At 53.1% G+C, this 18,418-nt stretch overlaps 1 protein-coding gene across 2 annotated transcripts; it reads right to left on the bottom strand.

Moving 5' to 3' along the window:
• Positions 1-275: 275 nt before the first annotated feature.
• On the bottom strand, positions 276-3,738 carry CDIP1 (cell death inducing p53 target 1). 2 transcript variants are annotated; one of them, XM_032703480.1, is made up of 5 exons: positions 3,639-3,738; positions 2,943-3,041; positions 2,350-2,496; positions 1,798-2,059; positions 276-1,554 (listed from the first exon to the last, which is right to left on the bottom strand). In XM_032703480.1, the coding sequence occupies exons 2-5, from the start codon at positions 3,025-3,027 to the stop codon at positions 1,443-1,445; spliced, it is 606 nt and encodes a 201-aa protein (XP_032559371.1). In that variant the 5' UTR covers positions 3,028-3,041; positions 3,639-3,738; the 3' UTR covers positions 276-1,442. The 2 variants fall into 2 exon arrangements, with proteins under 2 accessions (XP_032559371.1, XP_032559370.1); XM_032703479.1 differs by having other exon boundaries at positions 1,798-2,062.
• Positions 3,739-18,418: the final 14,680 nt, after the last annotated feature.

Raw genomic sequence — 18,418 nt, forward strand, 5'->3', positions numbered from 1 at the left:
GAATCAAGTCACTGGGAGAAAAGGAGAGGCTGGGGAGGGGTTTAAGGGGGAGATGGGAGCACTGTTGTACTTGTCTCTTTCTCAGGCAGTCCCTGAGAAACTCTTGCTCTTGCACCCCACTGTCCCTGCTGCCTCCCCTGGGTTTTCCCCCAGTTCCTGGTGAGAGGGTTCCTGGTGGGGTAGGGAAGCTGCTGCTCTTCTTCCTCATCCTCAGCTCCCCTGCAGGCAGATCTGCTCTGGATTTTGATCAGGAGAGAAGAAAAGATGTACACGAGTTCAGGGTCTGTTATTTATTTACATAAAAACACTGACTATTGCCACAGTTCCACCCCTGGGCAAACAGCAGCTGCCTGTGCAGGCTGGGCCGTGTTTGCAGACCTGGGTACCAAGAGACCTGCCCCTACACTGCTCGGGGGGCGGCAGGGGCAGGGCAGGAGCAGCCCCCAGAGGCTGACCACGGCTCCCAGGTCCTCTTGCCCGTGCCTGTGAGGGTGCTGCTGGCAGCTCCTGTCGCTGCCTGCTTGCCCCCTTCCTTCTGCCCCAGTGAAGTGAGCTAAAAATACCCCCTACACCCACATGCAAGGAGGACCCCGCAGGGCAGTGCGGGGTGGGGCCCGCAGACCCCGCCGGGCTCAGGGCGGGGCTCCGGAGCTGCGGCCTGGTAACAAACTCCTCTACTCTACGTGCCGGGCAGGCAGCGACATGCCGGGTGTGGTTTTGGCTATCGGGGCTGCCGGGAGCTGTCCCTGCCCCGGAGCCGGCGGGGCTGGGAGGGGGCACATGCAGCTGGAGCGGCCACGGGGACAGGACGGAGGTGCTGATCAAGGGTGCAGTGCTGCTGCCGGTCCCCTCTCCGTGCTCAAAGGCAGCTCTGCCTCTCCTTGGGAAGGGGCTTTGCCGACAGGCTGGAGGGGGCCGAGAACCACCCTGAAACACGGTGTGTGGCACTACCCTCTGAGCCCCTTCCTAAAAGTGCCACCAGGGCTGTGCTGTGTCCCCTGAGTGTGCCGTGGGCTGCTCAGGTCCCCCCCTTCCCTCCTGGGCTCCCTGCAGCTGCAGCACATCCCAGCAGCCAGGCACCCCCTGTGCTGTGGGACAGGGGTGAGCCCCTCCAGCACTGGGGTTACTCCAGGGGAGAGGGGCCTTGCTCACACCCCGGAGCGTAATGGGGTGCAGAGCGATGCCCCCGCTCCTGCAGGGCACCCCCCACAGCATCTGGGGCCTGGGCCCACCTCCCCTGTGCGCCAGCATCGCCAATCCAGCTGTTCCCAGTGAGGACCAGAGCTCGGGGCAGGTGGTGGCAGCTCTGAGCGGGAGGGAGCCGGGGATAACACACACACACCACCGGCGGGAAGCGAAGGAGGGATGGAGGGATGCACACGCGGAGACTCGGACGGCAGCGGGAAGGGGCCGGTGTCATTCCAGTGGCTCCCAGGGCGCTGTTAGCACATGCGCTTGTACGTGTAGATATAGGCCTTGCAGTTGGGACACGTGTGGGTCACATCCTTGAAGTCATCGAACAGGCAGGGGATCAGGCAGCAGCAGAGATCACACCTGGAGCACAGGACGGGAAGAGGCAGAGAGCGGTGAGCTCAGGCAGCCCCTGGACACCAGGGGCACTGGCAAGAGACATGAGTATGTGTAGGGGCTGTCACCCCCAGAACCTCTCTGCTGCCCCAGTTCCATGTTGAGACCCCAGTCCTGCCCAGCAGCTCAGCCAAGGCCCACAGCACTGGGGCCACCAGGACCAGGACTGAGCGTCCACTGCGAGGCCCCAGCTCCCCCTGCAGCACCTACCCCATGAAGCAGCAGAAGAAGCCAAGGAGGAAGCTCATGAGCCCAATCTCGTAGGAGATCTTGGTGGTGATGGCTTGCTGGCAGTGGGGACACACTGTCTGCACAGGGGCACCCTGGAAGATCTCTCCCTGCAGCACCGTCACTGTGGTGGCAGCTCCCGGTGGGACGAGCACCGTCGCCGTGTGGCCGCCAGGAGAGGGGTAGTGGCCTGGGGCAGGGTAGTAGCCCATGGGGGGGTGAGGGCCTGGGGGTGGGTAGAACCCTGCTGTGAATGAGAAACATGCACAGGTGAGCATCTTTATATGTGGCTGGAGAGGCAGATCCTCACTGGGGAGGTCCCCATCCTGCTGCTGCACCACCACCGGGGGTACAGACTTAGGGCCAACCCTGCTGCAGGCACTGTGTCCCCCACCCCATCCCCAGGAGCCTCACTGCAAGCCCCAAATGGCAGCTCCAGCCCCTCCTTGTGTCCCCCCATTCCCCAGGGCACCAGGAGCCATGTGCTGCCACGCATCCCCACCCCCTGCATCCCCAGCCCCTCACAGGACTCACCCGGCGGCACGTAGGGCCCGGAGCCATCCGTGGGCATGTGGGGGGGCACGAACCCCGGCTGAGAGGGTGGCTCATATGGGGGGGGCCCGAACTCGGGAGGGGGGATAGGAACCCCCTGGGGCTGTCCCACGACTGGGGTGACACCCTCTGAAAGGAAACACAGAGTCAGCAGCCAGGGAGGCAGCAGAGCTGATGGGGAGATGGTGGCTTGGCTGTGTGGTTAGAGGGGTGGTCCCAGGGAAGGGGAACACATGAGGTGGGGGGCACTGCCTTAAGCCTCATCCTCTGGGCCACATGAAGCCCAAATTCACCCCACCTCACCCACAGCAGCGAGCAGAGCCACGCTTTGAGCTGGGAGTGCTTCCTGCTCTCGTTGCTGCCCCCATGACCTCCCCTGCCTTCTCTGAGGGTGACATGGGGATAGATGGAGCTGGGCATTGCACCACCCTCCCCAGCACACCGTGCATGGCAGGGCAGAGCTGCCAGCAAAAGCCACAGCCAGGGCACTCCCAGGGAATCCACACTTGCTTGGCTCGTGTCTGCTGGACAATGTCAGCACAACACCCCCGAGCAGCCAGGACCACCCCCCGTACCTGGTGCAGAGGGGGGGCCGTGCTTCTCCTCTATCAGCGGTGCCGAGGGGCCCCCCGGGTAGGGTGGCGGTGGGTCGTTGGACATGGCTCAGGGTGGCCCTGCAGGGACAGAAACCTTTAGAAAACACCAGCCTTTGGTGCCACAGGCACCTGCCCAGAGCTGCACAGCATTTGGGGAAAGAGGTGACAACAGAAGGGGACAGGGCTGGTGCCACCACTGCACTCGCCTCAGCACCCACCCTGGGCAGAACCAGGGGTGCAGCCCCCAAAATGGACAGGCTGTGACCAGGCAGCAAATCCAAGGGGTAACCCCTTCCTGCTGGCTCTGCAGGGCTTCCCTGCATGGCCCACACCTGATGAACTGCAGCTCATCAGGGCACCTCTGGGCTGTGTGGCCACAGTCCAGGGCAGTGCTGGGCTGGAACCTGCTCTGCCAAGTGCCTTGGCTGTGGTGTTGGGGTACCAAAGGTGGGGAAGAGCTGCCAACGCTGCCCACAGCCCCCCAACTCCACCCACAGTGACACACGACGCTGTGCCCCGAGGGTGGCAGGACCCCCAAGCCTGAAGTGTAAATGCCAAGGCAGAGGCTGCAAACTCACAGAGCAGCTCTAAGTAAATCTGTAAACAAATCCAGTGAGCTAAGGTAAGACCAGCTTCAACAGTTGGGGCCACTGTTTTACATGGGGTACTATTCACCTGTCCTCTCCCTCGCAGTGAGAGCTCAGAGGCCTCAACAGAGCTGAGAGAAGCAATTCCTCTGAGTGGTGTAGTTTGGGAGCCGGCTTCTCCCACCAAACCTGTGCAAAAGGAGAGGAGTTACAGAGATGGAGAGGAGTCACAGCTGCAGTGCTGCCCTGGCCACCACACCAAACCCCCTCCTGTCCCCGGTGCAGGTACCTCCCCATGTGCCCCCTCGATGGCAGGTACGAGGCTCTGTGTCCTCAGCACGTGGCAAAGCCCCACCAACGCACCCTGAGATCCAAGGAAGAGCAACAACATCAAGAAACCCAATTTCCCTGTTTTCTCTGGTTCACTTATAACGTGAGTAAATTGGGAAATACAAATGAGAGGCTGCCCCCTCAGTGCTTGGGCTGGCTGCCATCAGGATGGGACAGGGTGACACTGCTGTCAGTGCCCAGGAGCAGAGCCGGGAGCTCCCCTTGTGGGCTGAGCCCTCCCTGAGCCCTCCATCCTTCACCCCAACAGGCCAGAAGCAAATGTGACCCTGCTTGTCCTGTTTGCTGGCACCAGTGCCACGTGCTGGGCAGCCCGCCCGGAGCGCGCCAACCTCCCCGGCACGGCACAGCACGGCACAACCTCCCCGGGCACCAGGCCAGGCAGCCAGTGCTGCCCCAGCCCTGCATTGCAGGGGTGCCCAGAGAGGAGCCTGTGGGGCACAGCCACCTCCCCCTGCAGCTCCCGGGTCTAATGGAGCCAAGGCCCTGGCAAGCACAGAAGGGAGATCCATCCCTCCCTCACCTGCTTGGCTTTGCTCTATTCCACTCCTTCCTAGTTCACATTCCCTGCCCCCAGCAGCCTCCTGCAAGGCAGCAGAAAATCTATCAGGTCACCAGTCTATGGAGCACCATCACCAGTTACTGCTCAGGAGGAGCACACTGATGCCCCCAGGAGCTGAGCAAATTCCCGACAGGCACAGGGTGTGCCCTGGATGTCCACATTTACTGACTGGTATTTCTCCCCCGAGGTCTGAAACTGTGTGTTGCAACCAGGCAGTTTCAAAGTGTAACAGCAGGGCAGCTGGGGGTCATCTTCCATCCTGCTCCTCTCTCCAATTTCTTCCTCAGAAGCCCGGGGAAGGAGAGCTGCCACAGCACAGGGCGCTTCCCGGCACACTGCAGAGCCTCCCTTCTCCTTCAGTGACCTACAAAGCTGCAAACTGGGCCGTGCTCCTTTTAGCTCACAGGGGATGGGAAGATGACAAGGACTTAGTCTTCTGAAAGTAGCCAAACACCCCACCCTGCACACCCAGACCTTCCTGTCCCTGTGCCTGCAGGGGTCCTGGATGAGGCCTTACCTGGGGACACCAGCCTGCTGAGGAGCTTTCCTGGCCCCCACAGGCCAGCTGAGCCCACAGCTTTTCTAACCTAACAGATCTCCTCCCATTCCTGCTCGGATGCTGCTTTCCCATAATGTAACATCTTTCAACACTCCCCAGCCTGGGTCCCCCCACCAAAGAGCTGGAAAGAAAACACAAGAGAGGAGGAGACCCACCCACATGCTCCACCAGCCACTCTAAAAACACCCTTCAGAGGAAGCAGCAGCCCCAGACCAAGCCAGCCATTAATCCTGCCACCCTGACCAGCAGGGAATGGCATCCACAAGGGCAATGGCCTATGGATCCCAGAGCTACACGTGCACTGGGATGAAGGAAGCTGTGGGATGCAGGGCTGTTCTGCTCATTCTTGGCAGGCTCAGTCGCTCCTACTCTGCAATATTCTGCTTATTAAAAGAGATCTGTAAAGAGCAAGATGTTGGCTGTGTGCCCTTCCCAGGAGGAAAAGAAAAGCCTGTTGCTTTTAAGCCTCTTAGAAGCTGTTTCTCCTGTGCTTTCTTTCATCTTAATGCGAGCAGCACAAACCCAGCCCATTTCCGATGGAGAGCTCCGTGGGAAACCGGAGGGCACACGGCTTCCCCAGGGCATCCCTCACCACCCTGGCACGGACAGCCCCGCAGCATTCCAAGATTACCAGCCTTAAGTTCAAGATCTGATGAAATCACCAACGTCTAGAGCAGGTCCTTCAGAGCAAGGACACTCTGCGAGATCCTAAAACTCAAAAGGAGTTGGTTACCAGTAGGAGGATGGAGAGGGAAGATGCTGTTTCCAGCTAAAAATACAGATTAGCTCTTCTCAGCTGCAAGAGCAGCTTTCACTGGCTCCTCTACTGCAAACAGGGGATAAATCCACCATGTTATCACTGGAAACACAGCTCCTGCTAAATGCAGAAGACACACAAAGGGCCCCCACAGGCTGCAGATTTGCTACAGAAAATGAAAGAGAAAGGATTCCCATTAACCTGCTGGGGCACAGCACTGACAGACACAGCCAGGACAGCACAGCTCCATCAAGGCCAGAGAGCAGAAAGGGCTTGTCCCACCTGGCTGTGGCCTCGAACTCTGTGTCCTCCCCTGGCTCTGGGCTCCCTAATCAACCTAGGGTCTCGTTCCAGGCAGCTTTTGGGTGAGGAGAAGAACAAATCTCTAGATCCCCCCAGACTGGGGCACAATTCCCAACCCCAAAAGATGTGTCTGAGCTTTCTCTACATAGTGAGCACAGTCAAAAAGCTGGTGAGGAAACATGAGGCTTTCTAATCAGCTTCTTCCTGTGCACAGCAACTCTGAATCTAGTTAATGAGGGATTACAGAATCCTAGAATGGTTTGGGTTGGTAGGGATCTTAGAGCTCATCTCATTCCAACCCCTGCCATGGACAGGGACACCTTCCACTAGCCCAGGCTGCTCCAAACCCTGTCCAACCTGGCCTTGAACATTTCCAGGGATGGGGCAGCCACAGCTTCTCTGGGCAACCTGTGCCAGGGCCTCACAACCCTCACAGGGAAGAATTTTTTCCCAAATATTTAATCTAAACCCACTCTCTGTCAGTGTGAAGCCATTCCCTGTGTCCTGTCACTCCAGGCCCTTGTCCAAAGGGCACTGATTGATGCCCCAAAGCTCCTGGTTCCCATTACTGACACATCCTTTGGTGACACAAAGCTCTCCCTTCTGCTTCCAGCAGTGATGAGAGGAGCTGGTGTGTCAGGGTCCAGTGTCCCCTGCTGGCTGCACTTCCCTCTGTTACATCGCTGTGGAAACAGTCTGGGATCCAAACATGACAAGAGGAAAGGTCTGTCCATCTGACTTGGTCTCCAGACAGGTACAATGGGCAAACTTCCCAAAACCAAGTGGTGTGCAGTGGGACCAGGGCACACTGCGCCACCAGAACAGGTCCTAGCACCATAAAATAGACAATGCCACGAAGAGGACACCCACAGATCATTCCTGCACTGCTTGGAGACCCAAAGATTTGGTCTGGTAACACCATTCTTGCCAGGCAGCAGCTGTTTGTGCTTCAGGCTGCCGAAATGTCCCCGGGTGAGACAGACCTGCCAAGGACAGAGCAGATGCCGGCAGGTCTAACTCACGTGCGAGCCCTGATGGTGCAGCTCTGAGTCAGCCTCACAGCTGAGATCCCCTCCCACGAGCACAGACACTCAGTGCTGTCCCTGCTCCTCCTGCACTTGCTAACTCAGCCCCACAGTGATTTGGCTGTGTTTTCCCACCAGGAGCAGTGTCTCCAGCCACCGAGACAGGAAGCAGCGTTTGTTCATCCTCGACCACGTTCAGTGACGTTGCCATTTCAAAAGCTGCTGCTGCTCATTTTTGGAGCTCTTCCTCCCACCCCCCCACCACCAAAAAATAACTTCTGGTATTTAGGAAAGGAAAAAAACACACTAAAATTCAATGAATAAAGGATATGAGCACTTTCAGCTTCATGGCACATCAAGCAGACACAGATTCCAGCTTCCAGGCTTTTGTAAATACAGCTTTAAAAAGCCAAGAGTTCTGAAGATGATGGGCTCCCTCACTGAGCCCAGCCTCCTTCCTTTAGAAACAGGAACAGCATTGTGCCCAACACTATCCCAGCTTTCCTGGCCCCAGGAAAAGCTACCTGTGTGCCACAGGCTATCAGCTCCAGAAATTGGGAAATACTGAGACTAGGAAGGCAGAGAGGTGTGCGAGGTATGAGCACAAAAGGCAGAGCAGGATGCTGGCAAAATTTCATTTGATGAAAGCCAGTTATCCTTCAAAGTGGCTTTAGAGGTAGAAAGGAGAGAGAACCCTGATCCTGGCAATCTCAGCCTCCTTCCTCCACAACGGCATTTCTGAGCAGCACCTCCAAAGCCAGCCTGGAGCTGTGTGTTCCCTGTGTTACCTGTGCCCAAAGCACACCAGGATGTTCCCTTTTCCATGCCCCATTCCCTGTGTTACCTGTGCCCAGGGCACACCAGGATGTTCCCTTTTTCATGCCCCATTCCCTGTGTTACCTGTGCCCAGAGCACACCAGGATGTTCCCTTTTCCACGTCCCATTCCCTGTGTTACCTGTGCCCAGAGCACACCAGGATGTTCCCTTTTCCACGCCCCATTCCCTGTGTTACCTGTGCCCAGAGCACACCAGGATGTTCCCTTTTCCACACCCCATTCCCTGTGTTACCTGTGCCCAGGGCACACCAGGATGTTCCCTTTTTCATGCCCCATTCCCTGTGTTACCTGTGCCCAGGGCACACCAGGATGTTCCCTCTCCCTGCGTGTGCCAGTTCCCACACAGCTCACCGGGATGTGGTTCAGCTCCCACTGCTCCTGAACACACCACACACAATCCCACCGGACAGCTCTTACCTTCAAGGGAAAGACAGCAACAACCCCTGCTGAACAAGCAGTATCAGTGGTTACTTCTGCCTGGTTTTTATGTGGAACAGCAAAAAGATGTTTTCCCTGTCAGGGAGCCAAACTTCCCCCTCAGCCCTGCCTCTTCCCATGCGCATTTGCTGCCTCCAGGCTGCACCGGAGCCAGGAGGGAAGGAATGAACAGCACACAGAGCTTCAGCCGCCTTCAGAAAGAGGGTGCCCTGGCAATCCCTGACCATGTACCCGCTCCTTTACCCCACCATTAACCCTGGCAGCACCTCCTCAACTCCTCCTCCTGGTCCTGGGCACAGCAGCAGGAGGGCACATGCCTGCAACGCTCCGCAAGGCGCGATGGAAACGGAAACCTGAGCGAAGGACTACAGGGAAGGTCTGTTCTTTTTCTGAGCAACTCAGCTGTGTTTTCCCAAGTCCAAGCCACTTGCCAGGGAGTGCAAACCCACTGTGCAGGAACAGCCAGGCTGCTCCCAGATTTCTCCCACACTTCTGCACTAAGATTTCAGCTGTGGAAAACTGCTGCTTCCAGGAGGCTCAGGCTGTTCCTTCCTGCAGGGATGGAGAGCTCAGCTCTTGTCCTGGCAAGGCAGGACAGCAGTAGTCCTTTAAAACAAAGGGCTGCTGGAGGAGAAGGTTATTCACCATTCAATCCAGGTATGTCAAACAACCAAAGCTCCCTGCTCTGCTCTCCAGTATGTGAACCTCCGGAGGAGCATCCCCATTGCAGTCGTTTACCTGGGAACCTTGGACATGTTTGACCTTCTGTGTGCCACCACCACCCAGCAGGCAAATCACCTCAGAGCAGGATCCTCGCTGGAAGCCAGGTGCTGTATCCAAAGCAAGACTTCTCAGGGCATTAAATCCAAAGCACAATCAGATAATCTCCACGGCGCAGCCCCGGCTCAGCCGCCCTCGGCCAGAGATTCAAATTACTGCTCCCTCACATAGCTCCTCTGCATCAGCATCAGGAAAACCTGACCCAAAATCCCCCCTGCTTAAGACAAGGAGGGTTTATCTGCAACACCCACAAAGGGTTACGTGCAGGAGGAGTGTCTGCAGGACCTGCTGCTGCCTCTGGGATTCTCTCCAGGGCTATTCCCCTCTGGATGGGCTGACCAAGAGCTGTTGGCAACTCCATAGTGGGGCTGCAGAAACAGCCTTGCCAGGACCTGGTTCACCTGAACATTTAAAGAAAAACCAGCCAAAATGAAATGAACAACTGGGGTAGTTCTTTCTCTCTCTTGTGGGCTCCCAAGCCGTGGCACCCGGCTGTGGGAGATGCCACATGCCAGCAGAGACATCCCAAAGGAGCCAAGACATCCCAACAGGGAGCCTTGTGATCAATGAGGAGAGGCCATAGAATCACAGAATCATAGAATTGTCAAGGCTGGAAGAGATCTCTAAGATGATCCAGTCCAATCATGCACTCAGCACTACCACTGTATCCCTTAAACCACTAAACCATGACCCTACTCTTCAAAGCTGACACATGCAGAGGCACTGGGGAAGGCTCAGTTGTGCACAGAACTCTCTGCACCACCAGGGCAGCTGAACTTGGCTCCCAGAGATGGTTTCCTGAACACAGAACAAGCTGGGAGCATTCTCCTGGCCCTGGAACACACACTGTCTCACTCAGGAGTTCTAACTGTTCAGACCCTTCCAGCTGCCAGTGACCTGCCTGCATGGAAGAAGACAGGCTGCAATATGCCAGGTGTTCTCATGGATGTGATTAAAAACAACATTAAAGCCTCTGCATCCTAGAAATCCGCTCCAGAGAGATGAGAAAAGAAGGGTGATGCAAGCCAAATCCCTGAGGAACCAGAGAGTTTTTCCATGAGACTTTCCCTGGAGTTCACAAAGAATCCAAGCTAACACTCGATAACATCCATGGGAAAGCACCCAGTGATATCAGCAGCTGTTGCCTCCAGTCCTTAATATTCCCCCTGAGAGGACACATCCTGCATTACATCATCCCTTTGATATCTGGTTAATAATGGTAATAACACAACCTGCCAGAATATAGAGCAACTAAACCCAAGATCTACTCCAACGCTGCCGTCTTAACATAACACCAAACTTACATGTGGCACAAGAGTAGCTGTTCATTTAAACAAGCAAACAAAAATACCCCAGCTCAAGGAGCTTAAGGCAAGCAGGAGGTTGGGAAGAAGCTCTGCAGTTCCTTGCATTAAGGACAGTCACAGATCTGAGCTCACCTCTGATGGCAGCCTGTAACAGAGGCTTAAGGATGAGTTAGGAAGGAAGCAAAGGCAGAATGACCTCCCAGCCAGTCCCTCCCACTCCCAGCACTCAGGGTTTTGGAGATTGGGCAACCTGGAGTTTCTCCATGGATCACCCCAAATCCTTCCCAGCCCTCCAGCTCATGGCAGTGGCAAGTTCTGCTCTTCAGTTATCTACACAAAAATCATCTCCTGCTGTCAGAGTCTGCTGCCCCCCCCTTCCAGGAGCACCTCCCAGCTCTGCACAGAGAAGGTGAACCCACAGTGATTACCCACTACGTCCCACAGCTCAGCTCAGCATTTTAGAGATTTCCTTCCCAAAACTAAACTAAAAATATTTTATTTCTTTATGCACTCATTTTTGCATTTCTGCCCCTTCTATAGAATTTTTTTTAGAGAAAGTCAAATCACACAGCCACATCATTGCTGAATCAAGTTGAGTAGATGTGTGACTCCCATTAAATAACAGTGAGCTCCAAGGGAGGAGGAAATTAGAGTCAGAGAGGATCAGCACTTTTGCATTTCAGCTTCAGAATTAATCAGAGCCCAAGAGCCTATTCAGAATTCCCTTGCAGATTTTGCAGCACAAATAATTTTGAATACATTGGTGGTGATTCCAGACCCGTTTTCCTTTCAAGTGACGAACAGAACATATGTCATGGAACTGATGTTTTTTTATCCAAGGAGAGCACCAGCTCACTGTAGGACTAACTCCAGTCTCCAACAACATTAGCATTTCCCATCCTCACAGATCCCCCTGCCCTGGCGCCAGGGAATCTGCTGACATTCAGATTTAACAGGTACAGTGTCACCTTGCACTTTTTCTCTGAGGACTAGTGTGAAGTGCTCTGTGTCACTCTGTTTTATGTAAAGCCCTGGCTCAGTCTTTGCAACAGAACATGGTTTGGGGTTAAGCAGGAGCGTGTATGGAAGGTCTGGGATCTCTCCTGAGTCCTACTGCCAACAAGGAGGACCCATGTACATCCAGAGACACGTGCACTGGAGGAACTTTTCCTGCTGAGGCCACTTGTGTAACCACACTCACATTTAGCTCCCACAGAGCTTTCCATTTCCAGACTGGGACCACTCTCAGGGTGGCCCAGGGCCACCAGCATGGGACTGGCTTGTCCTGTAGCACAGGAGGAGGGTGCTCTGCACTCCCCTGCTCCCAAGCCCAGCCCATTTGGGCTTCTCAAAGACAGATGACAATGTCCCAGCTCACAGAGGGGAAAACCCCTGGATTAATCAGTAGGCACTGAGTGTGCCCAGCGCTGGGCACCCCTGAGTCACACACGGCTCCTGCCATTCCCAGTTCTCCCTCCAGTTCCCACCAGACTTGGCCAGTCCACACTGACTTCCCAGTCCAGGAAAGTCATTTTGCCTCCAAGGCATTTCAGGACTGTGGTTTCAGTTTGCAGCACCAGTTCCTGCCAACTGCTCTGTAGCCCCTTTCCCAGAACTCCCACGTAACGACCTGCTACGTATCTGCCCCTCAGGTCACCCAAAAGCTGTTCCACCTGAGCCTGATTTGCCACCACTGCTCGCTGGAGGCAGCACAGCCACCCTGCCAGGGGGACGGTGGGGACACGCAAAGCCACACCTCTCATCTGAAATGTGAGCAGGTCTGACCAGAACATTGAACAGGACACAGCCAGACCTGCAACTGGGCACACAGAGCTGTATTCCCTTTGAAAACAAGGGGGAAGGAAGAGAGGTGGTGTCCTCGTGCCTCTCCAGGCACCATCCCAGTTCTGGCGTGCGAGGGACATCACCTGGATATGAGGCATTCTGACTCCAGAACGTGGACAAAGCCAGGAGACCTCTCATTGAAAATCTACCACAGCAGCTGGACTCAAAGCACCCCTAACACACATCAACACACCTCCTCAAGTCCCTGCTCTAGGCTTTTCCAAACCCTTTCTCTGTGAGGCAACACCTCTCTGCTTTGCCGTTCCATGGAAAGCACAGCTGGTCAGAGGGTTTGGAGCAGCCCCGAGGCTGGATCACTGTTCTCACAGCAGGGGATGGGAATGGGATTCAAGCCCGTAATACCAGGATGCCCTCAGGGCAGGTAAACAGCTCAGCTGCTCCAGAGGATTCAGGGCTGAAATCCTCTCCTGAGCCCAAGGAAGACGGAGCGGCTGCCACAGTTACAACACTGAACAAGCTGGGAACTATTTTCTCTCTCACTGGAATAGCCCAGCAGGCAGCTCCAAACTGAGCTCCCACCCTCCCAAATCATGGCAAGGAGGGAGTCTGAAAAGCAAAATAACACCATGGACTTTGGGGGAACTCCATTCCCAAAACACAAATATGCTCCAGGTGACATCTCTGTGGAAGAGCTGCAGCAAGCCCAGAGGAAGAGCTGATGTTTAACAGCACTGGAAACGGTGCCCAGTTGCAGCTTCACTCTTGTGCTCAAAGGCTATGTTAAGATTTTGGAGGAGATTTTTGGTCCCAGCAAAGCAGGTGGGAAGGGCAAACAGCCTTCAGCACAGACCCAGCTTCCTGGGAGCACCTCCTGATATAGCACAAAGCAGAATTAAGTTAATTAGAAGACACAGTGAACACACCTCTAAGAAAAGGGCAGCCCACACACCCCAGCAGCAGCTACTTATCCAGTGGGCAGTTAAAAATACAAACACAAAGCAATCAGCAGTGCATGGAAATGCCATCCCCACTGCCCTCCTCCACTCCCAGTTCTCCTCCAGCACAAAGCTCCAACGCTCCCCTTCTGCCATGTGTTCGGTGACTGGGACCCTTGAGGACCTCAAAAGCATCCCAGGTTGGAGTCACTGCAGCAGGGGTACAGCCTTGGCTCTAGTCCATGATTTCCTCCCAAAACGAAACCGTGCTGAAAATCCCAGGGGTTCCTTTCCCTCTCTTAAAAGGGTGGCCTGCTTCTCACTTGGAGAAATGATCAATAAAATCCAACAGGCTGCTTTTCATTCATCCCCAGCCAGAAATCTAATCTCCTGTTACCAGCACAGGCCTGAACACAGCTACCACATCTCTCATTTATCTCCTGCGGGTACCAGCACGTGCGGGTTTTACAGCTGCAGAGACCGGGGCTGCCTACATCACAACGACTAATTTATTCTCAGAAAGGCTAATTTAATCTGGAAGTGAATGTTCTCAAAGCCTCCTCACACAGAAAAGCTTTTATCTTGGTTGGCTTAACAACAATACAGCATATCCAAAACCGTGGAGGGATGCTAAGGAAGAACACTACCCTTGTGTTTCAAGTCCTCTAGTCTGAGAAATTTCTCTTGGTAACCACAGGCTCTGAGAAAACATAGAGTGCCTCTGGGTTTTTTAAAAAGCCAACCGTATTTTCCAGACTAAATATACAACAGTCTATTTCCCCTCCTCATACAACTGTGTCTTCACAGAAAGAGCTGTGCTCTTAATAAAACTAAAACCCAGCAAGGATTGTTTAATATTAGACACTACAGTCATTTCCAACTGCATATCAAGAGCAGCCACCAGCACACCTGGCCTGGGGTGTGCTACCTGCCATGGCAGGTGACTTTCCCCAGCCCACATCAGAGAGGAATGAACTTCAGAAGAAATCCAAAAGCTGTTTGTATAAAAAAGCTGCCCCATGAAGCGTTTCAGAGTATCCTACAGATTGTCAGCCTCTGCAATCTGAGGGAGGGCAATAAATAAGCAATCAGAGAGGGTTTTTTTCATTGTTTTTAAATTCTAGGTGATATTTTCCCCTCATTTGTGACAGACACAGTCAGGCTGAGCCATCTGATCCGTGGTGCTGCCTCAGCCCTGCACGGAGTCTGCAGATCACCTGTGATGTACAGACACGGCATCTGGTGCTGGTCCTCACCCTGGCAAGGTCCTCACCTGGGTCTGCTCCTTCCACAGGAGGGCCAAGCACAGCCCCTGGGAGTCAGAGGGGCTAAGAAAGGCAGATTTAAGCTTTACAACAGACAGAGTCATACCAGTCTAACCCTCCACACTCAGGATTGTCACCACCATGCTGCTGGGAAAGAAAAGCTGATGCTGTGCAAGGATCACAGCCCGAATCATGCCTGAGAGGGCTCCTTTGCTACAAGGACAACATGCCTCAGATGACATCCAACAATTTAGGACAATTGAGTAATGTGGGAACAAGGCAAAAATCAGGGGGAAACAGAGCATTAGCACAGGCCACAGGAGAGATAAAGAAAAAAACAACACAACACTCCCCTTGTTCCTATCTGTCAGGAATTGCTGTCCCAAGAATAGCCTATTCAGAAACCAGGAAACTCAGAGAGCAGCAGGGAAGGGCTGAGTCATGGCCATTTGGAAAAAAAAAAACCCCAACCCACAACAAAACAACCCAAAAGGGAAGGAGAGAAAACATGGGACAGCAGCTGTTCTGGGTCTTGGAGATATGAGTAAGTCAATCCAGAACATATTAGCCAATCTTTATTTTCAAAAGCTCTGCAAACACGGTGGTACTGCCATAAAAAGCAGTTGACCCTCCCCCTGTTCCTGGGAAGCAAATTTAGCTCTGGTTGTACCAGGAAAAGTTGCTGGTGCTTCCCGGCACCAGCCCCTTGATGCAACACCCCCTTGGCTGTGCACGGCTGCCAGGACACAAAATTGCTCCCTGTTTATGCCCTGGTTTTTGTTCCTCCACAACATCAGCATCCAAATATCACAAAGACTTACAGGCTGGACAAGTGCTTTCCCAAAAGGAAAGCACAGTCAGTCTAAGGGATGTTATTAGCTGAGGGTGAGGAGCCCTGGAAGGGCACAAGATCAGACATGACTTGGAGAGGTTTCCTGTGACTCTGTGAACGGGCCAGCAGAAGCCAAGTGCTCCCATCTCCCATCCAGCCTCAGCACTGCCCATGTGGCCCCCAGGAAGGCCAGGCTGCACTCAGGTTTTGCTCAGGTCTTCCCACAGGACAGTCTTTGTTCAATGACCTAAATGAAATCAATTTTACAACAGTTCTCCCCAGGACACTAATCTTGTTCACTCACCCATCATCTAAAAGATTATACCTGCTCTCCAGCTGTGGGGCTCTGGGAGGAAGCTCAAGGGATTTCTGAGCAATGAGGGGCTTATTTTTAATACAATTCCTTGATGATCCCTCATGAATTAGGGAGGGGGTGTGTGTATCTTTTCAATCAAATAACTGTGCTTGAAAACATGTTTGGAAAAAATCCCCTCCGGTTCATTTGATCTTGTACCATGAGGTACTGTCAGATTGAAGTTGCAAAGGTGATAAGTGGGAAGACCCTCAGAGTCAGTCCCTGGGGGGAGAGAGCTGCCTGTGCAGAGTCTGGCAGATCACCTGTGCTCAGGTGTAACCATGTCTCAGCCACCACCTTTGTCTTGGTGAAAGGTTCAGCTGTCAAATGATGTAAGTCAGGGCTTCCTGCTATGAGCAGCAGATCCCATTTTGGGACGTCAGCGCTGACAAAAACTCCTCAGCCTCCAGGCTGAGGTCTGCGGAGAGGCAGGAACTGTGTCTGCACACACAGCCCAACAGCAAGAGAGAGCAAGTGTCTGTGCTTTTCCTTTTTATAAAGTCCTCTCAGTCTGAGAGTGGGCTGTACTTCTGTGGGGTTTTTCTCAAGGAACAAGTTAAAGCTCAGAGACCTCAACCCACCCCTCTGAGCAATCAAAGTATCTCTCCCTGCAGCCCACACAGGTCCCTGGTCCCAGGCAGGAAGGGGAATTCATCCTGCTGAGAAAGCAGCTCCCACAGACCTCACCTCTTCCCAGCTCTGGGAATGGCTGGGATAACCACAACATCTTCACACACAGACCTAACCTTGACATTAACTCCAAATATGAGAGTTCAAGCAAACTGTCCCAAAGCAAACAGGCTCTTATGGTTCAAATTGTGAGTAAAATTCCTCTTCTCTGTGATCACTCAACGCAAGGAGTAAATAAGGATGAAATACAGCTACAGTATGTGCTGTGCATGTATCCCAGAAAGATGTGATGGAGGGAATTTAGAATTGTAAGACGGAATGCAAGATGGAACAGTAAGTCTGTAACTTAGAGTGAGAATAATCCTTCTAAAAACACCTTCCAGAACTGTTAATAGGGAGACAGGCTGTTAGGACAAGTAGGGAAGGTTTTCTTTTGAAATGCAGAGATTGGATATCAAAGAAGGTTCAGCAACACACACAAGAGGGAATGGTCAGGGCACCACCTCAGCACAAATGCTTCATCTTAAAATCTATAAGAACACTGGGTATTACCTCATTTTCTTATGTATAAAAGAGGCAAAGGATATAACTAATTCAGAGATACCCTACTAATCACAGTAAGTAATAGAGAAATATATTACTTAACTTGCACAGAAAACCCCAGCTCATCTCTTCGTTCTCTGATCATCTCAGGTTCCACCATGCCAAGAGGTACAAAGTCAAACATGCACAGCCAGCAGCTGTTCCTCACAGTTCCTAGGATGCTAATTACATTGCCATCTTTTGGGGATATTCTAAATTCAGGCCTGCTAAGAGAGTCTGCACTGAAGTGGGGCCTCACACAGGAGATGTGCAGCACAAAGTACTTTGCTCCTGCCTCCATCCTCTACCCAGATCGATGACCAGCACAGGGCTGCTCTCAAACAGCCCCTTTTTCACCACCACAAATACACAAACTTTAAACTGCAGCCTGGAGGCAGCTCAGAATGAATGGGCCCAAAGTAAAAACTGTAACAGCAACCCAGAGTTTCCCTGAGCGTTTCACGCCAGAAATAAAACCTGTGCTCCCCCTGCCTCAGGGACTTTATTCTGGGAGAAAATGGATCGTGGCTTCCTACAGCACCTGTTCTAATTGTGTTCCCTTTGATCAGAGAAGGAGATGGGTCCTGTGCAGAGCATGCAGAGATCTTTCACTGCCTATGAAAGTGGCACTGCTTCTCCCCAGCTGTGAGACGGATACCGAGTGCCAGTCGGGAACAGCAGGAGAACAGCCAGGTGAGGATCACATCCCAAGGCAGAAGTTGCTCATCACGTGCTTTTTGGAGGAAAAAAAGTACGTGCACATCTGTGTTTGCACACTTGTGTGCTCAGGTGCCTTGCTCCGAAACCTTCAGGAGAGTCAACTGGCTCCAGGCTGGAGTCCTTTGCCTGCATAACAGCTGCAAAATCAGGTCCTTGGAAGCAAAACCAACCAAAAACCTTGCAGAACAACTGAACTTCCCACCACAAACCATCACTGTTCCTGTATCAGGGAGAAGGGAAGGTACTGCGCAGTTAAAATCTTTCCTTTTAGAACGTTCCTATTAAGAGCCACAAGGCATATCAGCACCTGTCTGTTGTTTCCTAACTCTCCTGTCTCCCTGTTTTCAGGTGCTTTGCACAGATCAGTTTGGAGAAGCTGGCACACCTGTTTAGAAGTCTGAAGGTGTATTCAGTCCTGCTGCCTCTGTTATTTTAATCTCCATATTATGCAGACACTGTTGCCTCCCTGGCTCACCTGGCAGCCATCAGCCTTCCCCTTTGCTTGGTGCAAAGCTGAGTAAATGTGACCCTGCACATAGGAAAACTGTCACATGGTACGTGCAGCACATGCACAGAGCCCTGGTAATACCAGCAAAAGTGAAGCACAGCCCCACTGCAGACCAAAAAAACCCCCTTATTTTAAAAAAAAATTAAGTTCCTTTCAACCCAGGATATCTTTTCCTGATTAAAGCAATTATAAGAAACCAAATGTAGGGTTTTACAATGTACCACAAACATTTGTAGAACTCTGAATTTCATACTTCTCTTTACTCAGAAGCAAAAAACAAGTCTTGGATCAGAGCAGATGTGAAGAAGTCTGTGTATCTC

The sequence above is a fragment of the Chiroxiphia lanceolata genome, chromosome 16 (assembly GCF_009829145.1).
Source record: "Chiroxiphia lanceolata isolate bChiLan1 chromosome 16, bChiLan1.pri, whole genome shotgun sequence".
Classification (NCBI taxonomy): Eukaryota; Metazoa; Chordata; class Aves; order Passeriformes; family Pipridae; genus Chiroxiphia; species Chiroxiphia lanceolata.